Source organism: Canis lupus, chromosome 4, assembly GCF_011100685.1.
Source record: "Canis lupus familiaris isolate Mischka breed German Shepherd chromosome 4, alternate assembly UU_Cfam_GSD_1.0, whole genome shotgun sequence".
In the NCBI taxonomy this organism is placed as follows: domain Eukaryota; kingdom Metazoa; phylum Chordata; class Mammalia; order Carnivora; family Canidae; genus Canis; species Canis lupus.
In genome coordinates, this window is record NC_049225.1 from 53933250 (window position 1) to 53956325 (window position 23076).

Here is a 23076-nt window from a genome sequence, read left to right on the forward strand (position 1 = left end):
TCCTGTAACATGAATGGTCAGGCAGTGATTCACGTTCTTGATTAATTCTTGCACACTTGACAGTATGACTGAAGTTAGAGAAGGTTCAGTGTAGTGAAAAAACAAGGAGTACCCTGCACTCACCACAGGGCCCATTGCCTCTCATCTCAGAGGCCAAGGGTAAGTGAGGACTAGTCTTTGATGTCCCTGTCGTTGAACCTGCCTCTGGTTTCTTTCCTGTTTGCTTCCTCATCCCATCTCAGCATCAGTACTCAGTTTGGACTCGGTGGGGAAGGAGCTGGGAAATAAGGGGCTGTTCTGAAGATGGCTTTCCCTGTCTGTTGGAAGGTGCAGAACCCTCAGCCACCCCTGGGGATACCTGAGACCTAACGCAGTTGTGCTTGATCTCTCATCGCTAATAGGGCAGGCACATGTGATTCACCCAGTCACCACAAAAGGAGAAGTTGCAATCTGAGAGTTAAGACTTATTCTAAGACCTTCTGGTGAGAGGCACACCTACCAGTCTGCTTTCTCATTCCTTCAGACCATCACCATCATGCAACTTTGGGTAGCTATCTCCAGCCTCATACTACTTCTGACGGGTAAGTGAATAGGTGGGCTGGAGCCCTGAGGATAGGAGAGTGTAGGAGATGTGTGCATGCGTGTGTGTGTGTGTGTGTGTGTGTGTGTGTGTGTAGTATAGGAAGATGGATGTGCTTGGGCTTTGGTGGAAGGTTGTGGGTCAGCTGGTGAACAAAGAACTGGACTAAATTTTGCTCAGAAGAAATTACTTAAAATGCTACGAATTGCAAAATCCATGGGTAACTGAACCAGACACAATGCAGAATAGTGGGTCATATCCTGACATTTGTGTTTAAACAAACAAAAAGGAGTGGTGTAAGTATGGACTACTCAAGTGAAAGTGAGACAGGGTAACAGCGTTACCATGGATGGAGGGGATGGAGAGAAGATGGAAAGGAGACCAGCCCTTCATCAAACTATCTTGTGTCATTTGATTTTTTAAAAATTATGTGCAACTATTGCTTTTAAAAATATTTTGTTTCAAAACATTCCATGAGATAGAGGGGAAAGTTAGGAATAGACATAATCTTAAATTTTAAAAACAATAATCTCCAGAAGTCAGATTGTGAGGGAAAGCTCATTTCTTATTATTGCTTGTATAACTTGATTTTTATAATTAGCATATATTATATTTGTCATCCACAGGTGACATTAGGCAAAACTAAATATGTAAGAATTCAGGGAAAAAGTCTGTTTCTTACTTTATGTAATTATGAGCATTTTTATTTCCAGAGCATTTCCCAATATCATAGCCCAATTCTAAATATGGTAAATTTCAGATTTCTTTTAAGGGCTACCTTGACTGCATTTGGCACTACAGGGTTTTTCTTCTACCACTCCAGTAGAGACTTCTTGTTCTTGTTTTTTAAGTGGGATGATTTAGTACATGACTGAGTATTTTCCAGTTCTCTCTTTTCATGGGGGATGTGGGCCTTGCTCAGTTGTGGGGCTGTTATCAGTTTATGAGACGGGGTCCCTATTGGATTTTTTTTAGATTGATCCTAAGGCCCCTGGTAAACCTCAGCTCCTCCTAGAAGTATTAGATACTCATTTCTTTTCTTTTTTTTTTTAAAAGATTTTATTTATTTTAGAGAGAGAGAGAGTATGTGAGCAGGGGGAGGGGCAGAGGGAGAGAGACAGTTTCCAGCCAGCTCTGCACTGAGTGCAGAACCCAAAGCAAGGCTTGATCTCGTGACCCTGAGATCATGACCTGAGCGGAAACCAAGAGTTGGATGCTTAACCAACTGAGCCATCCAGGTGCCCCTAGAAACCGATTTTCTAAAAGTTGATTTCTGAAGAGTTTACTAGACTTCTGCCTTTAAGACAATAATAGTTTTTTATTTTTATTTTTTATTGATTTCTGAAGAGTTTACTAGACTTCTGCCTTTAAGACAATAATAGTTTTTTATTATTTATTTTTTTAATAGTTTTTTAAATTAAGTTTTAAATTTTAATTCTAGTATAGTTCATATACAGTGTTATATTAGTTTCAGGTATACAATATAGTGATTCAAACTTGTGTACATTACATAGTACTCATCATGGTAAGTGCACTTTTAATCCCTATCACCTATTTCATCTATCCCTCCCCTCACCTCCCCTCTGGTAACCATCAGCTTACTTTCTATAGGTAAGAGTCTGTTTCATGGTTGGTCTCTATCTTGCTCTCATGTTCTATTTTCTCTTTGTTCACAGATGCTGTAGTTTCTTATGTTCAAGTGAATGGAGTGGTGGGTCATCCTGCCACACTACCCTGTACCTATTCAACAGCTAGTGGAGTCACAACCATGTGCTGGGGCAGAGGGGCATGTCCTATTTCCCATTGCTTAGAAGAAATAGTCTGGACTAATGGATCCCATGTCACCTTTCAGAAGCACCTGCGTTATAAGCTAAAAGGAAAACTTTCAGAAGGGGATGTGTCTTTGACTATAGAGAATGCGGCCCAGACTGACAGTGGCCAGTATTGTTGCCGTGTTGAGCACAGGGGGTGGTTCAATGACATGAAACTCACCCTATCATTGGAGATAAAGCCAGGTGAGTTTGTCTTCCTTCTTCCTTTGATCACTTCATGTGGGTTAACTGAGATATTTACTGTTTGGTAGTAGCTTTCTTTAAATAGGGAAAGGGGAGGTTCTTACAATCTTGTTTTTCAGTAACTGTTGGAAAATAGAATGACTTTTATTTGCATAAAATGAAGTGTTAAGACCAATCTTGATCAAGATGGTAGGCTTGAGAATCTTCCCAGTCTGCAAGCTATCTCCTAAAGCAGGTCTTAAAAAATGCTACTTGGTTCATAACAGCATTCAGAGTTCCATTGTGAAATATAGTGAACATTTTTATCAAGCTGAGTTTATTCCACTTAAAGAACTGTCCTTTTATGTCTGATTTTTTATGTCTTTAACATTTTAAAACTGTTTTGGAGATTTTTAAATGTCTTCAACATTTAAAAACTATTTTGGAGAATTTCAAAGTAGGGAATACAATATAAGGTCTTGTGAAGTAGGTATAGCACCCAGCTCTAAGAACTGTCAAGTCAATCTAGTTGTATATACGTTGTAAAGGGAGCTATAGTTAGTTCCACCCTTCCCTCTGCCCTGCCTGGGATTTTTTTGACGCATATTTCATACCATATCACAAAATTGCTCCTTTAAAAATTAAAGTGACCTTATTGCAATATGAAAACATTTACATTACAATAACCATTCACCAGTTACTTTTAAGAATTTGATGAAATCCAAAAATCAGTCTCAATGTGAACATCCTCATTTTCTTTATCACTGGATGAACAGAGTGGATTCTTAAGGATTTCCTGGTTTCTGGTGTTCCTTCCTAACGAATTTCCTTCCACTAAGCTCTGGTAGTGACAACAGAACCCAATACTTGTGGCCTTAATAAACTACGTGTCTGTCTTTCTTTCTTCTTTTAAATTAAGAGGAACTTAGTTTTGCAATCTCCCAACTTACGGACTTGACTTCTTTTGTGAAGACAAGTGAGATGGTCTGTTCTGACGGAGAAAATAGCTGACCCTGGGGGAAACGCATCTGTGGGAAGCAATTTAGGGAAGCCAAAAGAGGCCAGTGATAATTGATTGCTCTAGACAGATGCAAGGAAGTAGCATGTGGAGGAGAGAGCGTGATTACATTTTTGGATTAATGAAATTTATTATTGGTTTGGTTGAATGTTAAGAATTAGCATAATGAGAAATTAGTAGGACACCTGTAAAGTGCTATGAAAATCTTTAAAGGGGGAGCACTTACAGATGCTCTGTCAAGTGGGAAGAGGGTCTGTAACTGAGCCAAGGAGACTCTGCCTCCAATAACCAATTCTTTGCTTAAGTTTGCTTGCGGTTTTCACAGACTGAGCTTACTCTTGAAGCTTCTGTTCGGGCTTTTTTCCACCAGCATCTACAGTTACAGTTTCCTAGCTTTTGCCTGGGGAAAATATTTACCACTAAAGAAACCAAGTTCATTAGACAATTTTTTTGTGTGTGTGTTTTTTAAAGATTTTATTTATTTATTCATGAGAAAGAGAGAGGCAGAAACACAGGCAGAGGGAGAAGCAGGCTCCATGCAGAGAGCCCGATGTGGGACTCTATTCTGGGGAATCCAGGGTCATGCCCTGAGCCAAAAGCAGACACTCAACCACTGAGCCACCCAGGCTTCCCCCCTTACACTCCTTTGATCAAAATGTTTGCATGTGTGCTTTTTCCCCTCTAGATTAGATTTGAAACTGGAAGGAGGGGATTGGATTGTACTCTTTTTGGGAGTCTCTAACTACATCATAGATCAGGGTCAGCAAACTGTAGCCCTAGGTCTAAATCAGATTACAAAACTAGCCTGCTGTTTTATAAATTTTTATTTAGGCAGCCACACCCATTTGATATATTTTGTCAATGGCATCTTCCCCAGGGATAGAGTGGAGTGACTGCCCCCAAGACCATAGTGCCCCCTAAAGCATTTACTATCTGGCCCTTTCCAGAAAATTCTGACCTCTGCTTTAGACTAATGCTTTGCATATAATAGATACAAATATTTGTTGAAAAAAAAGTTTTTCCTCTTTAGATTCTAAATTAAATTAGATCTTTCAGAAAGAAAAGTTTTCAAATCAACTGTCCCCTACTTAGTGATAGGGGTTTTCTTTTGTAGTCAGTCAAGTCAAAACTTAAGGAAACTTCTTGCAGAGAAAAAAGGTGCCTAGTGAGATCAAAAGTATACATCCTTGATTCAGCCCTTCATTAGTGTGCTTTTGCGCTAGGCCTTGTGTTCAGGCTCTTGTGTTTGGGTTTTAGCTCCATCTGGGTAGCTCTCACACTTTTGCTAAGTAGTTTGGAATTCTTACACCACTGCTGACTCTGGAGAGTCAACATTATTAGCTGTTGTTGTCTCTTAGGTGATAAGGAATCATAAAAGGCCTAGTTTCCCTTCTTACCAAATGTATAAATCATCTGTGTGATTTATAGAGCATATGCTAATGGGTGCGAGTCAGTCCTTACTTCAGACACAGGTCCCTGTGTCATTACCTTCAAGACTGACTGGACTGAATGCTATTTATTTGGTAAGTGTTTGAGGCCTGGGAACTACTGTGGAAGTCTTAGCCACTCACCATGGAGAGGGCAAAGGCAGCTCCACGCTTTAGACATTTTCTTTCCCTCACAGATGTTTATGAAGATACAGAAATCTGGTATGCATGACTGGTCTTCTCAAAGTGCTTCAATGCGAATCCCAGGTGACATTTTTCACTTCTGAACCTCCCCAAATATATACCTTTTAATGCAGATGTTTCCTTTTTGTAAGTATGTCTCGAGTCCTCTGTCACAGATTCTAGTTGGCCAATGATAAACACTCTTGAGTTCAGGGAAGAGACTGCTTCGGGACTGCAATGGTACACTCGCTCAGCACAAGGCTCTTGTTTCTTGCTGCTTGATTAATCCTTGCTTTCATGTTGATTTCTAACTCCAGCTGAGGTCACCAGTGTTCCAACATCACCTAGGGTCTTTACCTCTACCTCTTCAACGCCAGCACCCATGCAGAACCTCAAGCCAGGTAAACAAACGTTCCTTGAGCCCAGAGGTCTTCTAATGAGAGGATGTAGACCATCTAAGACCTTGTGTTAAGGCAGAAGCACAATCTAGGTTAAGGGTTCTTACTTGGGTTCCAAACACGGGCTTGGAACTGTCCTAAATTATATGCACTTTTTAAAAACATATAAACATTTTTAGAACAAGGAAACTCATAGCTTTTGGTCAGATTCTCCAAGGGATTCATTATTACCAACACCTCCCTCGCAAAGCCAGACCATTAATCTTAGGCATCTTATGAAGATGAGTGGATTTGGCCCGGTCGAGCACAGGTTTTTGAGGAAAGAATAGAGAATGCGAGGGAATGAGGGTCAGGTTAATGAGCTTTTGTCTTTATAAGGAGCTCTGAGTAGAGATCATTTAGTTCATGCTGAAGCCAGACCTCCACTTGAAGATGAGATTTCAGTGAACTTAAAATTCACACTATGTGACAGGAACCATGATAAGTGCTTTACAAATATTATGTTGCTTAATCCTTATGACAACCCCTATGTACTAAAGGTATAATTCCATCCCATTTTATAGTTGTGAGAACTAAGGGACAGAATCTGAGTTCATTGTGTCAAGTTATATGGATAGAAACTACTCGAATCAGGATTTATTCTCCATTAATTTGAATTTTGAGCCTGTGCTTTTAACTACTGGATTGTGCCTTCTACCATGAGCACTGAGCTTATGTTTGGATGAATTTGTCTTTATCTGACATCCTCACTGAAAAATCCTTTATACAATTACCCTGTTTTCTCTGGGCAATCAATCTACTTACACAGTTTTGCTTTCAGCATTCTTTAACTTATTTATGTAGCATAGAAATAGCAAAAGATGCTATTTATACTGATGAAAAAGTCAACATCAGTTTAAAAGACTTCAGGGATTTAGAACTTACACTTTTTTTGTTGTTGTTGTTCAGGCCACATGGTTCATACTTCCAACTTCTGATAAATAAGAGCTTAGATTTAATACAAATGGAGAATAATTTGATTTAAAGGTAGAGAAATAGCTTGCCATTCTGAGGACAAGTTTAGGTTCAAATCTTCTATCTCTAGGATTAAAGAGATAACTTTCAGTAGAGAGTCTTAAAGCCTTCAAAACTCTTTGACCCCTTGGAGTAGCACTGGATTCTGAGGAGTAACAGAGATGTCACAACCTCTTAGCCAGAAAAATCTGATGAAACATATTGATTTCCCTTGACTCCCATTGAACCCTATGTATATTTAATCAGAAGGGATCTGAAGGATTGGGGCTTTGAGCTGAGTTGGGAAGAGAGGGCTTTAGGTTAAAACTGGGATTTTAAGGCCATAAAAGTTTGTAAAGAAAAATAGCTCTATTCAAGGCAACTGAACACATTAGGGAATCTGTTGACTTTCTCAATATTGATTTAACTTGTAATACTTAGTTTGTGCCTGCAAATGTGGATGGATTAGTGGACTTGGTTTGGCGAACAGCATGTTTAAAGCAAAGATTCAGAAGAAAAGTATTGGTTCATATGTCCATGTAACCGCCTCAGGGATGATATTAATTGAGCCTTATCCTTGTCTTGATGGTTTTCTCATGATTTTGAGTTGAGTTGAACAGGAAGGAGGTGCACATTGGAACAGATCCAATGTGGAGACATTTATCCTTACATCCACTCTCTTCTGTACTCAGGGCTTCTTGTGCATACTAGTTGCCTAACTATTCATGGAATGGTTGGATGTAAGGTTTTAGAAAACAGAAAAGAAAGATGCCTGCTAAGACTGAAACTTGGAAAAAAAAAGTTAAGCCCAAGAGGTCTTTTGCACAGATCCAAGTTGAATAAAGATTCTGATCACCTGACTTAATTGTATTGTCCTGTTCTTAGTTCTTAAGCAGAGCTACATCCTGTTATATATTTGAGCATTAGAGAGAAGCAGGGAAATAGTTCAGAACACGAGAAAGGGTAATGTTGAAATGCAAGGACCACTGTGGGAAAGGGAAAATAGAAAGACTAACACAAAGCAAGAAAAGCCCAAGTTTAAGAATTCTTGTTCAGCAGGCATCACTGACATGCTCTAAAATTTGTGGTGCTAAAGGAAAGTATATAAAAATGCAATATTTAAAATATTAATATAATACACAAATAGACAAGTGATCAGTGCTGCACTAAGGTGAGATATCTGATGGAAAATAAAGGAGTGATTTTAGAAAGGAAAGGGAAACCTAGCCCTGTACGGGAAAACTCTTAGTGAAGCGTTTTGGTGCAAAACCTAAGATGAGTCAGATAACACAGGAAATCAGTCATATAAAAGAAGTGACCTGAATGCCACTGCAGAAGGAGCCAGGTCAAGATATACCGAGAACATGGCTTTGAGAGTTGTTAATTATCACCAAGGTTCAGACATTGGACAATGTTGTCACCTTGAAGAGACCTCAAGGAATTAGAAATTGTGAGTTATGTGTTCTGTGCTGATCCATATGTGCATCTCTATGGAAAGATGTGTGCATGGGTTATCAGGAATCTGAATAAGGCCAGGAAATCTAGATTGGGCTCTTGTGAAAGAGGAAGGGCAAATTAGCACAAACTCCCAGACCCTGTTCCCAAGAAAGTGAACAAGAACAAAAGCTTAATTGGATGTCCTATGTAAGGTGCACTGTTTAAAGCTTTGGACATTTAGGGGGAATCCTAGGAGTAGAAAAAGTGTGAAATAATCCTAGATTCAGATAAGCTCTCTGGATAGTTTGCTAGATTAGATTTATTCATGATCTTGGTATGCCTAGATGGCAGTGTAGTACCTCAAGTCCATCTTTGAATACATTTCTAAGAGGAAGCTGGAAGGAATGGAAGTGGGTGGGTGAGAGGCATGCCTTCAGGGGATGGCTGGGAGAGCACCCTGCAGGAAGTTGATGGTGATTCCTGAATTTTATTTTGTGTTTTATTTTTGTTGGGGATGGGAATTTTTCTCTTAGAAGACAGCACAGTTCTTGCATTCTTTTCATTCCAGTAGCTACTTCATCTTCTGCAATGCAGACGGCAGAAATCCAGCCTACTGCGCTGCAGAAAACAAGCAGGACACAGCCCACCAATTCACCATTGTACTCTTGCCCGACAGGTAACTTCATTTATGTTCCTGGATGCCTGGGAGTCCTCACATTTTAATAACCCTGATGCATTGTTAAAAGCCCATATTCTGGAATAAGGCAGATTTGACATGAATGCTGATACTGGTCCCTCCAATCAGCCATGTGACTTGAACAATGTCTTACCCATTTAGAACCTGTTTTGATCATTTATGAAATGGGTGGAACACCTATGATCTCGTAGAATGCTTTGAGGATTAAATAAGGTGAAAAACCTAAGACATAGTACAAAGGTGGTAAGTAATAGATACAATAGCAACTGTGACTCTTAGAATCTCTGGAATCCATATGCCTAACTGGCCCAGGGAGCTTATATGATCTGGGGACACCCACATGCATAGCACTATTCTTAATTAAATGAACTGCTCGTGACTCCAGACTTATTAGTGGACTTGCTCCCTTGGGCCAGAGCCGTAAAACAACTAAATCCAGCCCTCTGGTATCCAGACCAAATTGGTCAACCATATTCAGGCTTCATCAAAGACCCAGACCCTACATACATCTAGGAAGCTCCCCTGCTGCCCTGTGAGGCTTGCACATGGGCACTTTGAGATGGGTTGAGTACATCAGCACCAGTACCAACAGGGACGTCCACTGAGACTGTCTAGTCCCTTCTCCGATTTTTTCCTATTGTCCCCATTGTGGGCAAGTCTCATATAATCTTTACTTTTTTGAAACCTAAGATTGACCTGTCTTTCCTGTGGTAGGGAAAGGTGATGCTGAATCTTCTCATTTTCCCCAAATAATTCTGTTACCTATAGTGGTTATTTGGGGGAATGTTACATGCCGAACCCCTTTGCACTGCAGAGCCAGTTTATGTGTGCTTGGGCCTGTGCTGAATGCAAACAAGGTCCAGCCTTGCAAGCCTCCTCCTTCATGTCTATGACTCATGTTGCTCCGGAGTTGCCAATCTGTAGGGGGCCTCACTGTGTGGCTTACCTTTTGCCAATCATTCCTGGAAGCTGGTTAATCTAAAATAGACCTGAAGTGAGATTCACAGAGAGATCTTTTCAATGGGGATTAGATAATGGTGACATTTGGTTTGGAAAGTAGAATCCTTAGTATGAACTGTTTCTGGGCACAAAAACAAAGTGAAAATAAATAGAAACACAAGGCAACAGCAGTAGGAAGCAGCCGCACTGTATGCTTTTAAGGTTTGAACGGGAAGAACATAGAAATAGGGAATCATGGGACTAAAACCTGGTCAAGGTAGAGCTTTCCAGAGTGGAACAGACATAGGAGCAGCTGTGTCCCCTGTGACTTATGTGATTGTTGCCACCTTGGCAGTATAGTTAGGGTCTCAAGCCAAATCCTCACTGTGCCTGTGTCAGCCTTAGCAAACTGAAGACTCAACAGAAGCAAAGAATTTTGGTTAGGTCTGGAAGGGATTTTGGGGCTCATATGGCCCACCACCCACTTTAGCTAGATGTATATGCCAGGAAACTGTCAGACATTATCTCACTAAGGCAGGTCTCATTTATTACCATTGTTAGATTAGGGAGCCCAATAGTTCTGCTTTAGAGACAGGAGCTCCCAATTTAACTGCCAACTAGTAGCTGCGTGCCCATGGGCAAGATGTTGCCTTCCTCCCCAGATGTTAATGATGATAGAAGGACATGAAGTTTGGGAGGTGTGTTGGATAGTGTCTCTCTCCCCACTGCTCCTTCCAGTATAACGTAATAATTAATAATGGCTAATATTTATCTAATATGGTGTTAAGCCTTAAAGTACATCATCTAATTTGACTACTTTATGAGATGGATACTGTTATAGCTTGGGGTTCTAGCTATATTTACAAAATAGTCTTCAAAACTATGTTAAAATTTGAACATTCAAAACCTTGAGGCATTATATCCTTTTATATTAGGATTTTAGGCAGTATAATATATCTTAGTTTCACAGCTGATATAACAGATATTTTATAAAATACTTCTGGATCAAAGTCTGGCATACAATGTAAGAGTATATGCCATTTGTTTTAGATATCTGAGTACATTTTACTCATATTCTGAATAAAACCAACGTAATGTCCATTTGGAATAGAGTGGTCCTGATCTTTGGATGTGCATATGGCCTTTGGGCACTCATTGACAGGTTCTTGGCTGGCTGGCATGAAAATATTGACTACCTACCATTAAGTGGCGTTCTTAACCCAGTTTCAAGAATGGGCCTCTGTACTTCCCCTCAAACTGTACATAAAACTTTGTGTATACATACATTTTTTTTCCATAAAGAAGACAAAGTGTCCATTTTAAAGGGTCCATGGTAAAATGGTCAAGAAACACAACCTTACAGGATAAATTAATACAGGTTAGTAACTTGGTATGACTTTTGCAATGTCTGGCAGCATTTGGCCAAATTATTATGCGAATTTTTGTTCACCACCAGAAGGCAATGTGAACATATTTAGTGTCTACAGTGAAAATTCAATATTTTTTGTAATTATAATTAATTTTCTTTCTTGTTGAGCAGATGGGAATGGCACTGTGACACAGTCTTCAGATGGCCTTTGGCATAACAATCAAACTGTAAGCATATTTCTTCCTTCTTTATTAGCCAGATTCACTTGTGTCTCCCTGGAAGCAAGTTACATTTAGAGATTATATCTGTAAGACTAGCCCACAGGTTGATTCTTTCTAGTTAGAATAAAAAAAGAAGAAAGGTATTTGACTCTTAAATAGGGATCCTTTAATTAATTTGAAAAGTCCATATGGGTAGACCAGTTTGAACCACATTTTCAATCAATGGAGTGGAGGCCACCCCAAACAAAAATACTATGTCAGTGAACATGTTTAAGCAGATCCTCCCTCATATTCTTTTCTAACCCAATTGCCATCCTTTATAGAAATTTTGAGGTCACTGTTGAGTTTTTCTATATATAAATCACCCCATATGATGACTTATTAAGGTATTAACATCTTAAATAAATTTGTCACTTAGAAAGGTGTTCTTATACTTTTCCACAGTGAGCTTAAGAAAAATCTAAGGGGTCCTAGTCTCATGATGCTCATCAAAGTCTCATCTTTGCAAATAAATTAGACAAATTTATCAATAGGACCTTTTGTTTTGGTTCCTCTGGGAGAAATAAGTTTCTTTTTAGTATGTGCAAATAACTCTTAGAAACAGCAAATAAAAAGAGTTTGAGGGATGAGAATAATCCTTTCGGTCCCACATAGTGAGAAATGACAACACAGCCATGGTAAGAGAAATTCAAGTTCAGGCATGTTGGGATTATTAAGTGTGAGGTCAAATGGCTTTATGTTGTATATGTTAGTGACAACAAGAACACTATATAGGAGTGATATAAAATTTTTTAACAACTTGTGTTGCATGGGGACTGATAGAATGGGTTGAATTTGTATATACTTGCTAAATGTTGGTACTGCTACCATGTAAATGATTCTTCTATTGCTATATGGCCAGGCCCATGCTGGATCAAAAACAAAAGAAAACAAACATTCTGAGTGGTGAGATTATTCTTGACCTCAGTTACATATAGGACAAGTACATTTAGCAGCAAGTAGAAGGACATAGAAGTAAGTTCACAACAGGCAGTAGTGAAATCATGGGTCTTTTGTGTCTTGACTCTAAGGATGTTAAGAGATATCCCACAAAAAAAAAAAAAAAAAAAGATATCCCACATATCTTGAAATGCTGCATTTACTTTGACTCAGTAGGTCAGTTTTCCGGGTTCTATTTTAAGGAGACAATTGAATGAATACATTAAGATGTGTGAGAAAAGATGTTCATGGTGCTATTTATAATCATTAAAATGTTAAAAACAAAGGTTCCTTACTATCCCATAGTAAGGGATTAATTATTTAGTCAATTAAGCGTACCCACATACTGCCATTAAGAATCTAGTCACTGTAGTGCATTTACTGACATGGGTAGACAGTTACTACTGATCTTTAAATGAAAAAAGGAACTGTTAAAAACAGTTTGTGTGTGTATGTAGTAGCATATATTGAATATAGTAATTGTTTCTGTTAAGAAAAACACTAGGAGGATAAAATTCTAGAAGAGTATCTAATAAAAAATGGTAATAGTGTTTGTTCTGGATGTTAAGGTTATGGTTGGTTTTAGTTTTCCTTTTTTCATGCTTAGCTACACATTCTAAAATGAACATGCAGTTTTTATGTAATACTTTTAAAAATAAAAGCAAAGCCTGCCTCCTGCAACCTCATGTTACAGCTAATGGCTTTACCCCCCACTGGTAAAATAATAACAGCTCTTCCTTCCCAGACATTGGCTATTACCCCTTTAAGCTCAAACACTAAGTACTTTCCCCTATCCCCTATCTTCCTCATCGTATTTATCAGGGAGTACCTAAAAGTACCTTTCCAAAGAACCCTGTTTAATCTGTAGTTGACAGACACAAACACAGAGGTTCAGAGAGGCTAAATATCTTGTCCAGAGTCACACAGCAACTAAGTCAAAGAGATGGGATCCTGACTCCAGAGATTAAACTTTTTTACGAGAAGAGACTTGATTCTTCTCTCTGATCTTCTTTTCTGTTAGAATACTTACCCTCAGAGATCTCTCTAGGATTAGAACTAAGCTATGCAAAAGGCTGAGTGTGATGCCTGGCATATTTTGGCCTTATTCCAGAAGGTGGTGATCCTTTACAAACTGCACTAAGATGTTCAAACAAATTTCTGCATTTTTTCCCAACTGACAGCATTTCACGTTGGTTGTTAATGAGGGCCATGTCTGCGAGCACCTACTTTCAAGTCAATGTATGTAGACATAGAATCTTTGATATAGTTAAAAAATAAGAACTGTAATTAAGGACCAAATTCAATACCTGAGCATATTCAGATGGCATTACTAGGTCAACTCATATATGAACAAAACTTATGTTTTCTTTTTTAATATCAAAGGATATATATGTAGAAATAGCTTATTGATTTTTAAAAATATGTATAATTTACACATAATAAAGTATACCATTTGAAGCATATAGTTTGAGTTTTGACAAACGCACACTTTTATGTAAATACCACCTCATGCAAGATATAAAACATTTCTATCATCCCCAAATACATTTCAAATTTTAAATGCTCTTTGAATTTCACCATGTTTACAACCTCAATCACTTGGTCTTACCCTTCTTGATCCAGAAATAGCCAAGGGCCAATAATGATAAATGAGTCCAAGTATATTATTTTAGGGAATGTCTTCCTTTTTTTTTTTTTTTTTTTTTTTTTTTTGGGAGGGAGAGAGAGCATGGGGCAGTGAGTGGGGGGTGGGCAGTGAAGAGGCAGAGGGAGAGGGAGAGGGAGAGAATGTTAAGCAGACTCCATGCCCAGCACAGAGCCAACATGGGGCTCAATATGACCTGAGCTGAAATCAAGAGTTAGACGCTTAACCAACTGAGCCACCTAGATGCCCCTTAAGGAATGTCTTCTACCCATAACTCTAAAAAGATGTTCTTCTGATCCACTGATGTTTCCTTAGCATGTGTCGCTGGCACAAAATTCATGGATGACCACCAGTAAGGGACTCTACATTGGCATCTGCATTACTGCTGTGGTATTGCTCACCGTGTTGGTTGTGGTGATTACCAAAAGTAAGTCATTTTGAGATTGTGCATAAGGGAACAGAGCAAGGGTTCTAGAGGCAAACTGCCTGAGTTCAAGTAGTTCCACATGCCACGTGATTGGGATTTCACATAAATTTCTGTTTTCTAAACTATTCTTTTGTTTTTTAATTATTGACCTATAAAGTGAAAGATGCAATATAAATTCTACAGAGGCAAATTAAATATTAAGAAATGAGAATGTTTGGGTAGACTTGGAATTTGGAAGCAACAAACCATTGTAGTATATATGATTTGTTTACTTCTTTTCTACTCTGCTCAGGAACCAGATTTTTGTCTCCGTGAGGGGTGATATTACTGAGTTTCTTTTACAAGGCCTATTTAAGAGGAGAGACAAATGAAACATTGGAAGGGAAACTGATTTCAGGGCCAGGGCTAGAAGAAGGGCTTCACGAGGTTTTGTTTGGGTGTATGTGTGTGTGTTATGTGTGCAGTGTGTGTATATGGTGTGTGTGTTTAGCCTAACTCCTACGAAAGAAGTACAATTATTCATTTTTTAAAATGAAATTTAGTTATTAATAACTGCTTTAAAGTAAGCCTAGGCATGTGGTAAATACACTAAACCATTAATGAAAGTGAGATACTTTATACTAAGAAATTTGTTTGGGTCTTGCTGATTAAAAATGAGTTGCCTGAGTAACTCAGAAATCATCCAGTTTGGCTTTTTTTTTTCCTTTCTTATTTTAAACATTCTTTCTTTTAAATTTATTTTTTCAGGCTCTAGCTCTGTACATATTTTGTTCATAGTAAAGTAATAGAAACAATATACCTGTTTGAAAAAAGATCTCATGAACTCTTTGGCTGACATGTTTATTTTTCTCTTTGACTCTTCCCCAATTTAGAATATTTATGCATAAGAAACAAACTGGAGCAACTAAAGTAAGTTTGAAAGGGGTTGTGTCAATACCTTTTGATATTTCTACTCTACTAAAAATAAAGAAAAGTTCTCTCTTTCTCCTCTATTTATCCTAAACTCTTCATTTTATACCCTAGATCCTGAAAAATCTAGTTTAATGAGCACCTCTATTGTTACCCACAACTTCTAGTGATATTTTTAACTTTCTATATTTCTCTGGAATTGTGCCATAACTGCTACAGAAGGAGCACTTCAATCTTAACCTCTTAGAGCAAGAGATCACAAATTTTGTTTGATGGAGCATTTGAATGAGTTGTTTGGTTTGTTCTTTAACTTCATTCAGTGCTTTGTTTATTAAATGTCTACTGCATTTCAAAGAGATGAACAAAACATACAGAAAGCACATAAGTGAATAAACACAGGCCTTTTAATGTTTCTAGACAAATGCCATGGGGGGAAACTGAGCAAGGTAATGGGCTATTTGAGGGAACCCTGAAGAAACAGAAGGCAGCTCTGCAAAGATCTGGAAGGAAACTCCAGACTGAAGATGTGCAAAGGCACTGTGGTAGGGACAAGTGCCTCCGGCTCTTGACAGTTCCTGTCTTCCCCTGCAGTTCCATTCCCAGCCTGATCTGCTCACTTGCATTGGTTATCTGGCCTAATAGGCGATGGAATTTACAATTTTTGTAAATCCATCCTACTGCCCAATTAAAACTTAAATCCCCTTTATGCATCCATGCCCTGCGGTCATCTACTGGAATAGTTGTAATAACAGGAATCCACTACTTACTTCCAAATCCAAGTAAGCTTGCTTCTTTTGGAACAGCTTGGGCTTTAAATCAAAGTCTTTGATTCAAAATCCTTCCCTCTTAGGTTGCCACACATTATTCTTAGTTCTCTTTCATTGGATGTTTGCACACAGTTTTTCGTAGACCTGAGTTAATTACATGAGCCAGTCTACTGAATGCATCTTGAACAATGCCCAACGCATTGTAAGTGCTCCATAAACGTTGTTGACTTTCTATTATTGCAGCTATGTGTGTTGCAGCAATACACCCATGGGATAGGTGCTATTATTTTCAGCATACATACTGGAGAACAGGTTTAGAAGTGTTAAGTGACATCCAAGTCACACCACACAGCAGGTAAATGACTCAGTCTTAGGTCTTTTAGAGTCCTGCATCCATAACTTACAGAAGTTTTTGACTATGTGTTTCCAAGAATGGAAGAAAGAAATTACTCCTGACAGGCAGAAAAACACAGAACATAGCACTTCCTTTTAGCTAATCTCTGTTCTTTCACTGCTAAATTTTTCTAAAGGTTGACTTTTTATCATAAAAGATAATATTTATTGTAGAAAATCTTATAAAATATATTTAAAAACCCAGGTATTTCTTCATGACTTTCTTTCTTTCTTTCTTTCTTTCTTTCTTTCTTTCTTTCTTTCTTTCTTTCTTTCTTTCTTTCTTTCTTTCTTTCTTTCTTTCTTTCTTTCTTTCTTTTTCTTTCTTTCATTTTCTTTCTCTTTCTTTTGCAGTTATGTCACGCTGACTTATTTTAAGCTACTGTCCTCACCTAACCTCACATATGTGAGTAATCACTTAAAGATCAGAGCTGAGTGAAGCCTCAGTATGTATGTTCCATATCATTTCTGGGCAGGCTTAGGTAATAAAAACAGGCACTCTCTACAAATTATAAAATAGAAGCTATATCAAAATTGCACACACGACCTTTCTGTACACTTACTGCATGTGTTATGCAAGAAAGCTAGCCCATGGCTTTCAAATTTGGATCATTAAGACACACTAAGGTTTCTGACACCATGATCCAGTACATGCTTATGTGAAGCAATACTATTTTAAGGTATCCAATATGTTCTGATATATTTTGTATTCTTTGTTTATCCTAAATGCAGGTTATAGACCACTAAATAGATTTAATAACCCTCTCTTGAAGGATACAATCCACAGTTAGAAAAACAAGAGCCAAACCATTTCTTAGCTACCCTTGAGAATATGCATCTTGATTTAGGACTTCAATTTGATGTCTGATACCAGTCTTCTTAGATTTTCAATTTTCATATTCTATAACAAGAGTTTTCTCAAGGAGAATACTTAGGTTTTCTACCTGCTTATTAAACAGACTCTCTTGCAACTTAATAGAGATCTCCTATTCACTTCATAGGGCTCTGGGAGGGAGTTGCAAATACCTGGCCTTGCCTCCATGTAAACAAATGTGCTCATCATACCTTAGAAGTGGTCTGCTTTTCCTTACTCATATTATTCTTTCTGTAGCATGGTTTCGTTGAACGACTCTCAGACTGGAGCTTTGCAAAGTGCAGCTGAAGTGGGTGTCCAAGCAGAAGACAATATCTACATTATCGAGGACAATCTTTACGTCATGGATTAAGACCCAGTGGCTCTCTCTAAGGATTTATGCCCTTGATTGCAGAAGAAAGTGACAAGATATCACCATGTCAGAGTTCTTCTAAGCTCTAGAATAATTTTTCTGTCAATTTCAAATGATATTCCAACATGTCAGTTATGTTGGGTAGAGTGACTTTAGTTCACATGTGTACAGTCATTGGGCATCATATAGTTCTAATTTTTTATGCTAAAGCTATTTCAATCTTCTGGTCATTGCAGAGCTTTCTCCCAAACACGAACACTTTATAATTATATATTCTCTTTGGATCATATGAACTCTATATCCATCAAGAATTCTCATTGGTGAGGCAGGAGAAGAACTACCACCTTGGTCACCAAAATCGTCAAAAAGATAAGACTTATGAGTTAAAATCAGCAAATATGATTTGGGACTTAAAGGACTTCACTTGGAAGCATTTCATGATTATCTCTGTTTTTTTTTTACCTTGTAACTCCAAATGTTACGTTTCTGAGGTTCCTCAAGGCTTTCAATCATGGGGGTACACAGGTTTTTATTTCCACATGGGGAAATAGAAGTGCATGTGATTTCACCATTATACGTAAATCTGATTTCACATGGCTCTGGAAATATATGGTATTAAGGCTTTCCCTGGACCCAGGGTGGGTATTTTAGCTGAAGAAACTAGGGTAGTGAGTGGACCAAGAAGATACCAGAGAAAGAAAATCATTTGCCATATAATTTATTGCATGCTATTTCTGCTACCTCTGTTCCACCGTTCCAAGTACTTGTGTAGACAATTGTCACGCTCTCTGAACTAATTTTTAGAATGAGGCAGGGTAGAAATAAATAGAAGAAAAAAAGGGAGAAGGCTAAATGGCGTCCTGCTTTAGAAAAGTTACTTTGCAAATATCTTAGTGTTGTTTGAGAGTGTTACTAGTTTCAATCAAAATTCTAAATTGTCCTCAAATCACTGAGATTTTTAAAATTGTTTTGGAAGGATGAAGGTTTTGTTTTTGTTTGCTTGTTTGTTTTAATAGCAAAAACTATTTTAGTGCTATTCCTTTTTTCACAGTTCAATTAGATTTTTTGTTTTTCCAAGAGAGTTAAGCAAAGGCAAACGGTGAGGATATTTTTAGTAACCAGAGGCATTGCTACATTAACAGTTAAGGAGGCTGGGTATTAATTTCAATCTGAGTAAACCCTGAGATAACTCCTCTTACGGTTCAGAGTTGCACCACTGTGGTCTAGGAGGGCAAGATGTTTATTTCTGAAGACAACTTCTTTGACATTTTTCTGCGGAGTTTTAGGAAGTTGACAGGACCTCCGAATAAAGGTTATATGGCCAAATAAGATTGTTAAACCTGATATACTGGGTTTTCTAAATGGGACCAAGGCCTTATCTGGCCCAAGAAATTTTGTTTAAACTGCAGTGTTTTTCTTTTAAATTCTAGGTGACATGCACAAACATGGAGATTTCAGATTAAACTCTGGATTTATAGCTTTTCTGAAAAGACCTGGCAATATTGAATGGCATTCCTACATAGTCAATGCCCAGTTAAATGGTGCTACATCCCCTCAGTCCTTTGTCCTCACCTTTCCTGCATACACGTTTGTTCCCTGATTGTAGCTGGTACTTTGAATTATGACAGCTACACTCTTCATATGCTTCCCGGAGATTTATGATGGCACATTGAAAGTTCTGGGAATCTGGTTAACTTTGTTCATCTAGCATTTCCGAAACTTGCTTGAAACCCATGAACATAGTGACTACTGGCATACCCAGTAGCATTCTGTGAAACGATATATAAGGATATGTGGAGGTGATACAATACACAGAAGTAGGACTAGGACTTGGGTTCTAGTCTTAACAGAAACTGGATGACAGGGTAAATCTTTCTTGTTGCCTACATTTTCTAATGTAATCAGGCATAATTATTTCCAAAATTATATTGGTGTCATAGCAGTAATTCCAATGTTATGTTACTTCAAGTCTTTGAAAAGTGGAAAACACTACAGAAACGCAAAGGGTTTTTTTTGGGGGGGCGGGGTTGAGTTTGCAGTAATAGCAGATTTAGCCTTAGTGCTCAGTAAATAATTTCAATGGTATTGCATTCATATGTCTTTTGCTATATGGTACTTTATGGGGGGGGGATAATGTATCTTTTTTTGAAAAAGTGGATATTGGGTAATTTGGCTAATTTTATACTGTAGAATAATATGTACTATAGGATGAACAGATGAGAAGGGAGGAAGGGGAAGTATTAATACTTAATTCTTTTCTATAAATACATCTATCTTGTGGAATGTATTGAGTTTTGTTTTCAATCCTTTGAGATGATTGAGGTTCCATTTTCTGCAATCTGTCTTGGGACATTAGGACACTGGTATAAGTAAGATATTTAAACTTGGGAAAATTTGCACGCTTTTAAGAGGTAGCAGAACGTATCTTTCACTAATAGCCAATCACTAATCACTAAGATAATTTTGTGAGTGCATGAGGGATGAGGCACTCTTTGCGACTAGTTTCTTTTGTAGGTACACTCATTAATAAAAGAGATTTTTGTTTTCATTTGGAAAATTGACTTGTTTCTTTCTCAGGTTCATCTGTTAGTTGGAACCTGGCATCTTTAATTTGCTGTGGGCTCTCAAGGCAAGGGTAAGTGGGGCAAGATTTGAAAGTGAAGTGTGCCCAGCACTCCTCTAAGTGCTGGGGGTAGAGCAGAGAATAACCCTGAACTCCAGTTCCTGAGGCACTCCAATTTAGTAGGGAAGAAAGCCCCTGACCATCAATTCTGGTACTAGTTAATATGGAGGAATAAAAAGAAAATAGTAGTAGCTGGGCTTCTCAACTGTGGCATTTGGGGCCAGATAACCCTTTGTTATGGGACCATCCTGTGCATTGTAGGATATTTGGCAGGATCCCTGTCCTCTACCCACCAGAGGAGGCAGTTGGGCCCCTCCAACTGTGACAACTACAAACATCTCCTGAGAGGCAGTATCACCTCTAGTTGAAAGCCACCATGAGAGAGATACCTGGAGGATGTGGGTGGTGTGGGGAGTGGTGTCACTTTAGCTAGGCTGGTCAGGAGCTGCCTTTGGGTAAGAGGTGACATTTAAGTAGAAACCAAATGAAATATGTAGGTAGCAGCCTCTTCAGGGAGACCACCAAATGCAAAGCCCTGAGTCAGGAAGAAGCTGGTGTATTAAGAGAGAGAGTAGGGTGTGTTCTGAGGACTGAAAACCAGTATGGCTACAGAGGTCACCGCCAAGAGGACTGGCAAGAAATGGCGCTGGAGAAGTAGGCATGGTAACCAGCAAGATGCTGGGTGGAAAGGGATCTGTGAACACATTTGTTGGAGAAGAGTCCCACTCATGGAGAACAAAGCACTTTGGCACATTCAGGATTAAACCTGCTACCCATCACCAAATTCTATTGTAGTGTTAATGTGGTTCAGTGACACTGTTCTCAGATCAGACCTTAAAAGCCAGTTTGGTTGGGGTAACAGAAGAAAGGGAAGGGGAAGGAGAGGGGAAGAGCGGTGCATCCTGGCAATGAGGGGCTTTCCACGGGGTTGTGTAAGGGCACCTGAGCCTAGCAAGAGGCCTCCTGGAAGAATGTTACAGAGGGAGGCAACAGGTTAGATTAGCTGAGAGGTAATGAAAAAACAGGCCCTATTTCTAGTGATAGCACAGGTGGAACTTTATGTATGTATGTATGTATGTATGTATGTATTTTTAAAAGATTTATTTATTTATTTGGGAGAGGGTGGGGAGGGGCAGAAGGAGAGGGAGAGAAAGAATCTCAAGCAGACTCCTTGCTGAGCATGGAGCCTGAGTGAGGGCTCGATCCCAGGAACCTGAGATCATGAGCTAAGCCAAAATCAAGAGTTGGAGGCTTAATTGACTGAGGCACCCAAGTGCATCTAGGTATTTATTTTTTGTTTGTTTCAATTACAGAAGACAAGCTACTACAAATTACTTTACATTTCAGCCAAAATACTTCGATGTCGTGAAAGAATATGTGGAAATAAGAGCATGTAATTGTCCTTCATTTCTACTTATTTCAAAAGTGAATCTCAGAAAATGAATGCAGCAACTTTAGATTTAGAATAGATGGGGGAAAAAAAGAAAAATAAAAGAATAGATGGGTATTCTGATGCCAGTTTTGAGGATAAACAGAATTCCTCAGGGACTCCCACCTATAGGAAAACCGTAAGAAATGTAGGGGAGGCATATCTACACCGCATTTCATAGTTTGTGTAGAAATGTTTCCTCTGGGTTCACGGTGCTCTCTAGAAGGAAAGAAATAACAATTTGTCATTTGTTCTTCCTCTGATCAAGGTCTTTTGTCAGTTGATTGTGGGCTGCTTTAGATACACATCCTCCCAAGACTTGGTTTCTTCTTTGGCTCTTGATGACATCAGATTATCTGAGGCAGTATAATAGAAAGGTATTCATCCACCCACTGCAAAGGCAATGACAGACGACAAAAATAAGTAGCTTTGATGTGGAATGTGAGCACGGTGTACAGAGTGCTGTGGAGGAGAGTCTACTAAATAGTACTCCCAGGCTTCTACTTATCAGGTTCTCTTGGGAATTCTCAAGTCCTTTCCAAATCTGACTTAGAGTCTTGGGTGGCCATTAGCACCTTTCTCCACTGCCTCCAGGGCTGCCCCCACAGGGCCATCAGGATAATCTAAAAAACCAAGAGTTGATTGTGTCACATGGTAGCTGAAAAGTTCCCACTGCTTCCCAGTAGGTAAAACTTCCACTCTGTCATATGCCCTTCACAGCTTCTTCCTCATCTGCTTCGTGCACCTCTCTTTGCTGAGCTCCAGTGGACATGAATGCCTCCAATACCCACTCTCTACTCTGTAGACCAACTCCTCTTCCAGGAATGCTTGTCTCCTACCTCTCAGCTGAGATGTCATTCTTCAAGGCTCAGCTCAAGTGTTAGTCCTTCAGCCTTTCTGGACCTCATCCTCCCAGACAGTATTAAATCCATTTTATGAATACTCTGTTCAGCCCTTTTTTGCTCACTCACTGAATATAATGGAGTGTCTCCCCTATGCCAACCACGGTGCTAGTGCCTAGCTCAGGTTATTCTGCATGAGGCCAGAACCCTCTCCAGCATGTGTGGCATCTTTGAGTGAATTATAAATAGGCTCCTTCCTCCTTCTGGCTGACACAGCTCTGAGCTGGGGCAGAGACCTGTCAAATGTAGTCTGTACAAACCACAACCATAAATAGAGACCCTATAACTTAATCCTTTGTATTAGAGGTGTTTGGTTGATAATGCTTTTTATACTGAGCTCTGTGAGGGAAGTATCTTGTTTCTCAGCGCCTAGCATCCACGTGTAGGTACTTAATACATATCTATGAACATCAGTGAATGCATGGTCTGAGAGAACACTTCCTAGAACCTTTCTGTATGTGCTGGGAGGGAGGTGGGAAAGAAGTGTGTCTTTAAAACTGATTTATGAGGTAGAAACAACT

General features: G+C 38.9%; 1 protein-coding gene across 1 annotated transcript; it reads left to right on the plus strand.

Moving 5' to 3' along the window:
• The first annotated feature begins 535 nt into the window (after positions 1-535).
• On the plus strand, positions 536-17601 carry HAVCR1 (hepatitis A virus cellular receptor 1). The gene is made up of 6 exons (NM_001205114.1): positions 536-581; positions 2257-2595; positions 11207-11262; positions 14195-14306; positions 15179-15215; positions 17487-17601. Exons 1-6 carry the CDS (start codon positions 536-538, stop codon positions 17599-17601), a joined length of 705 nt encoding a protein of 234 aa, NP_001192043.1.
• The last annotated feature ends 5475 nt before the right edge of the window (positions 17602-23076 follow it).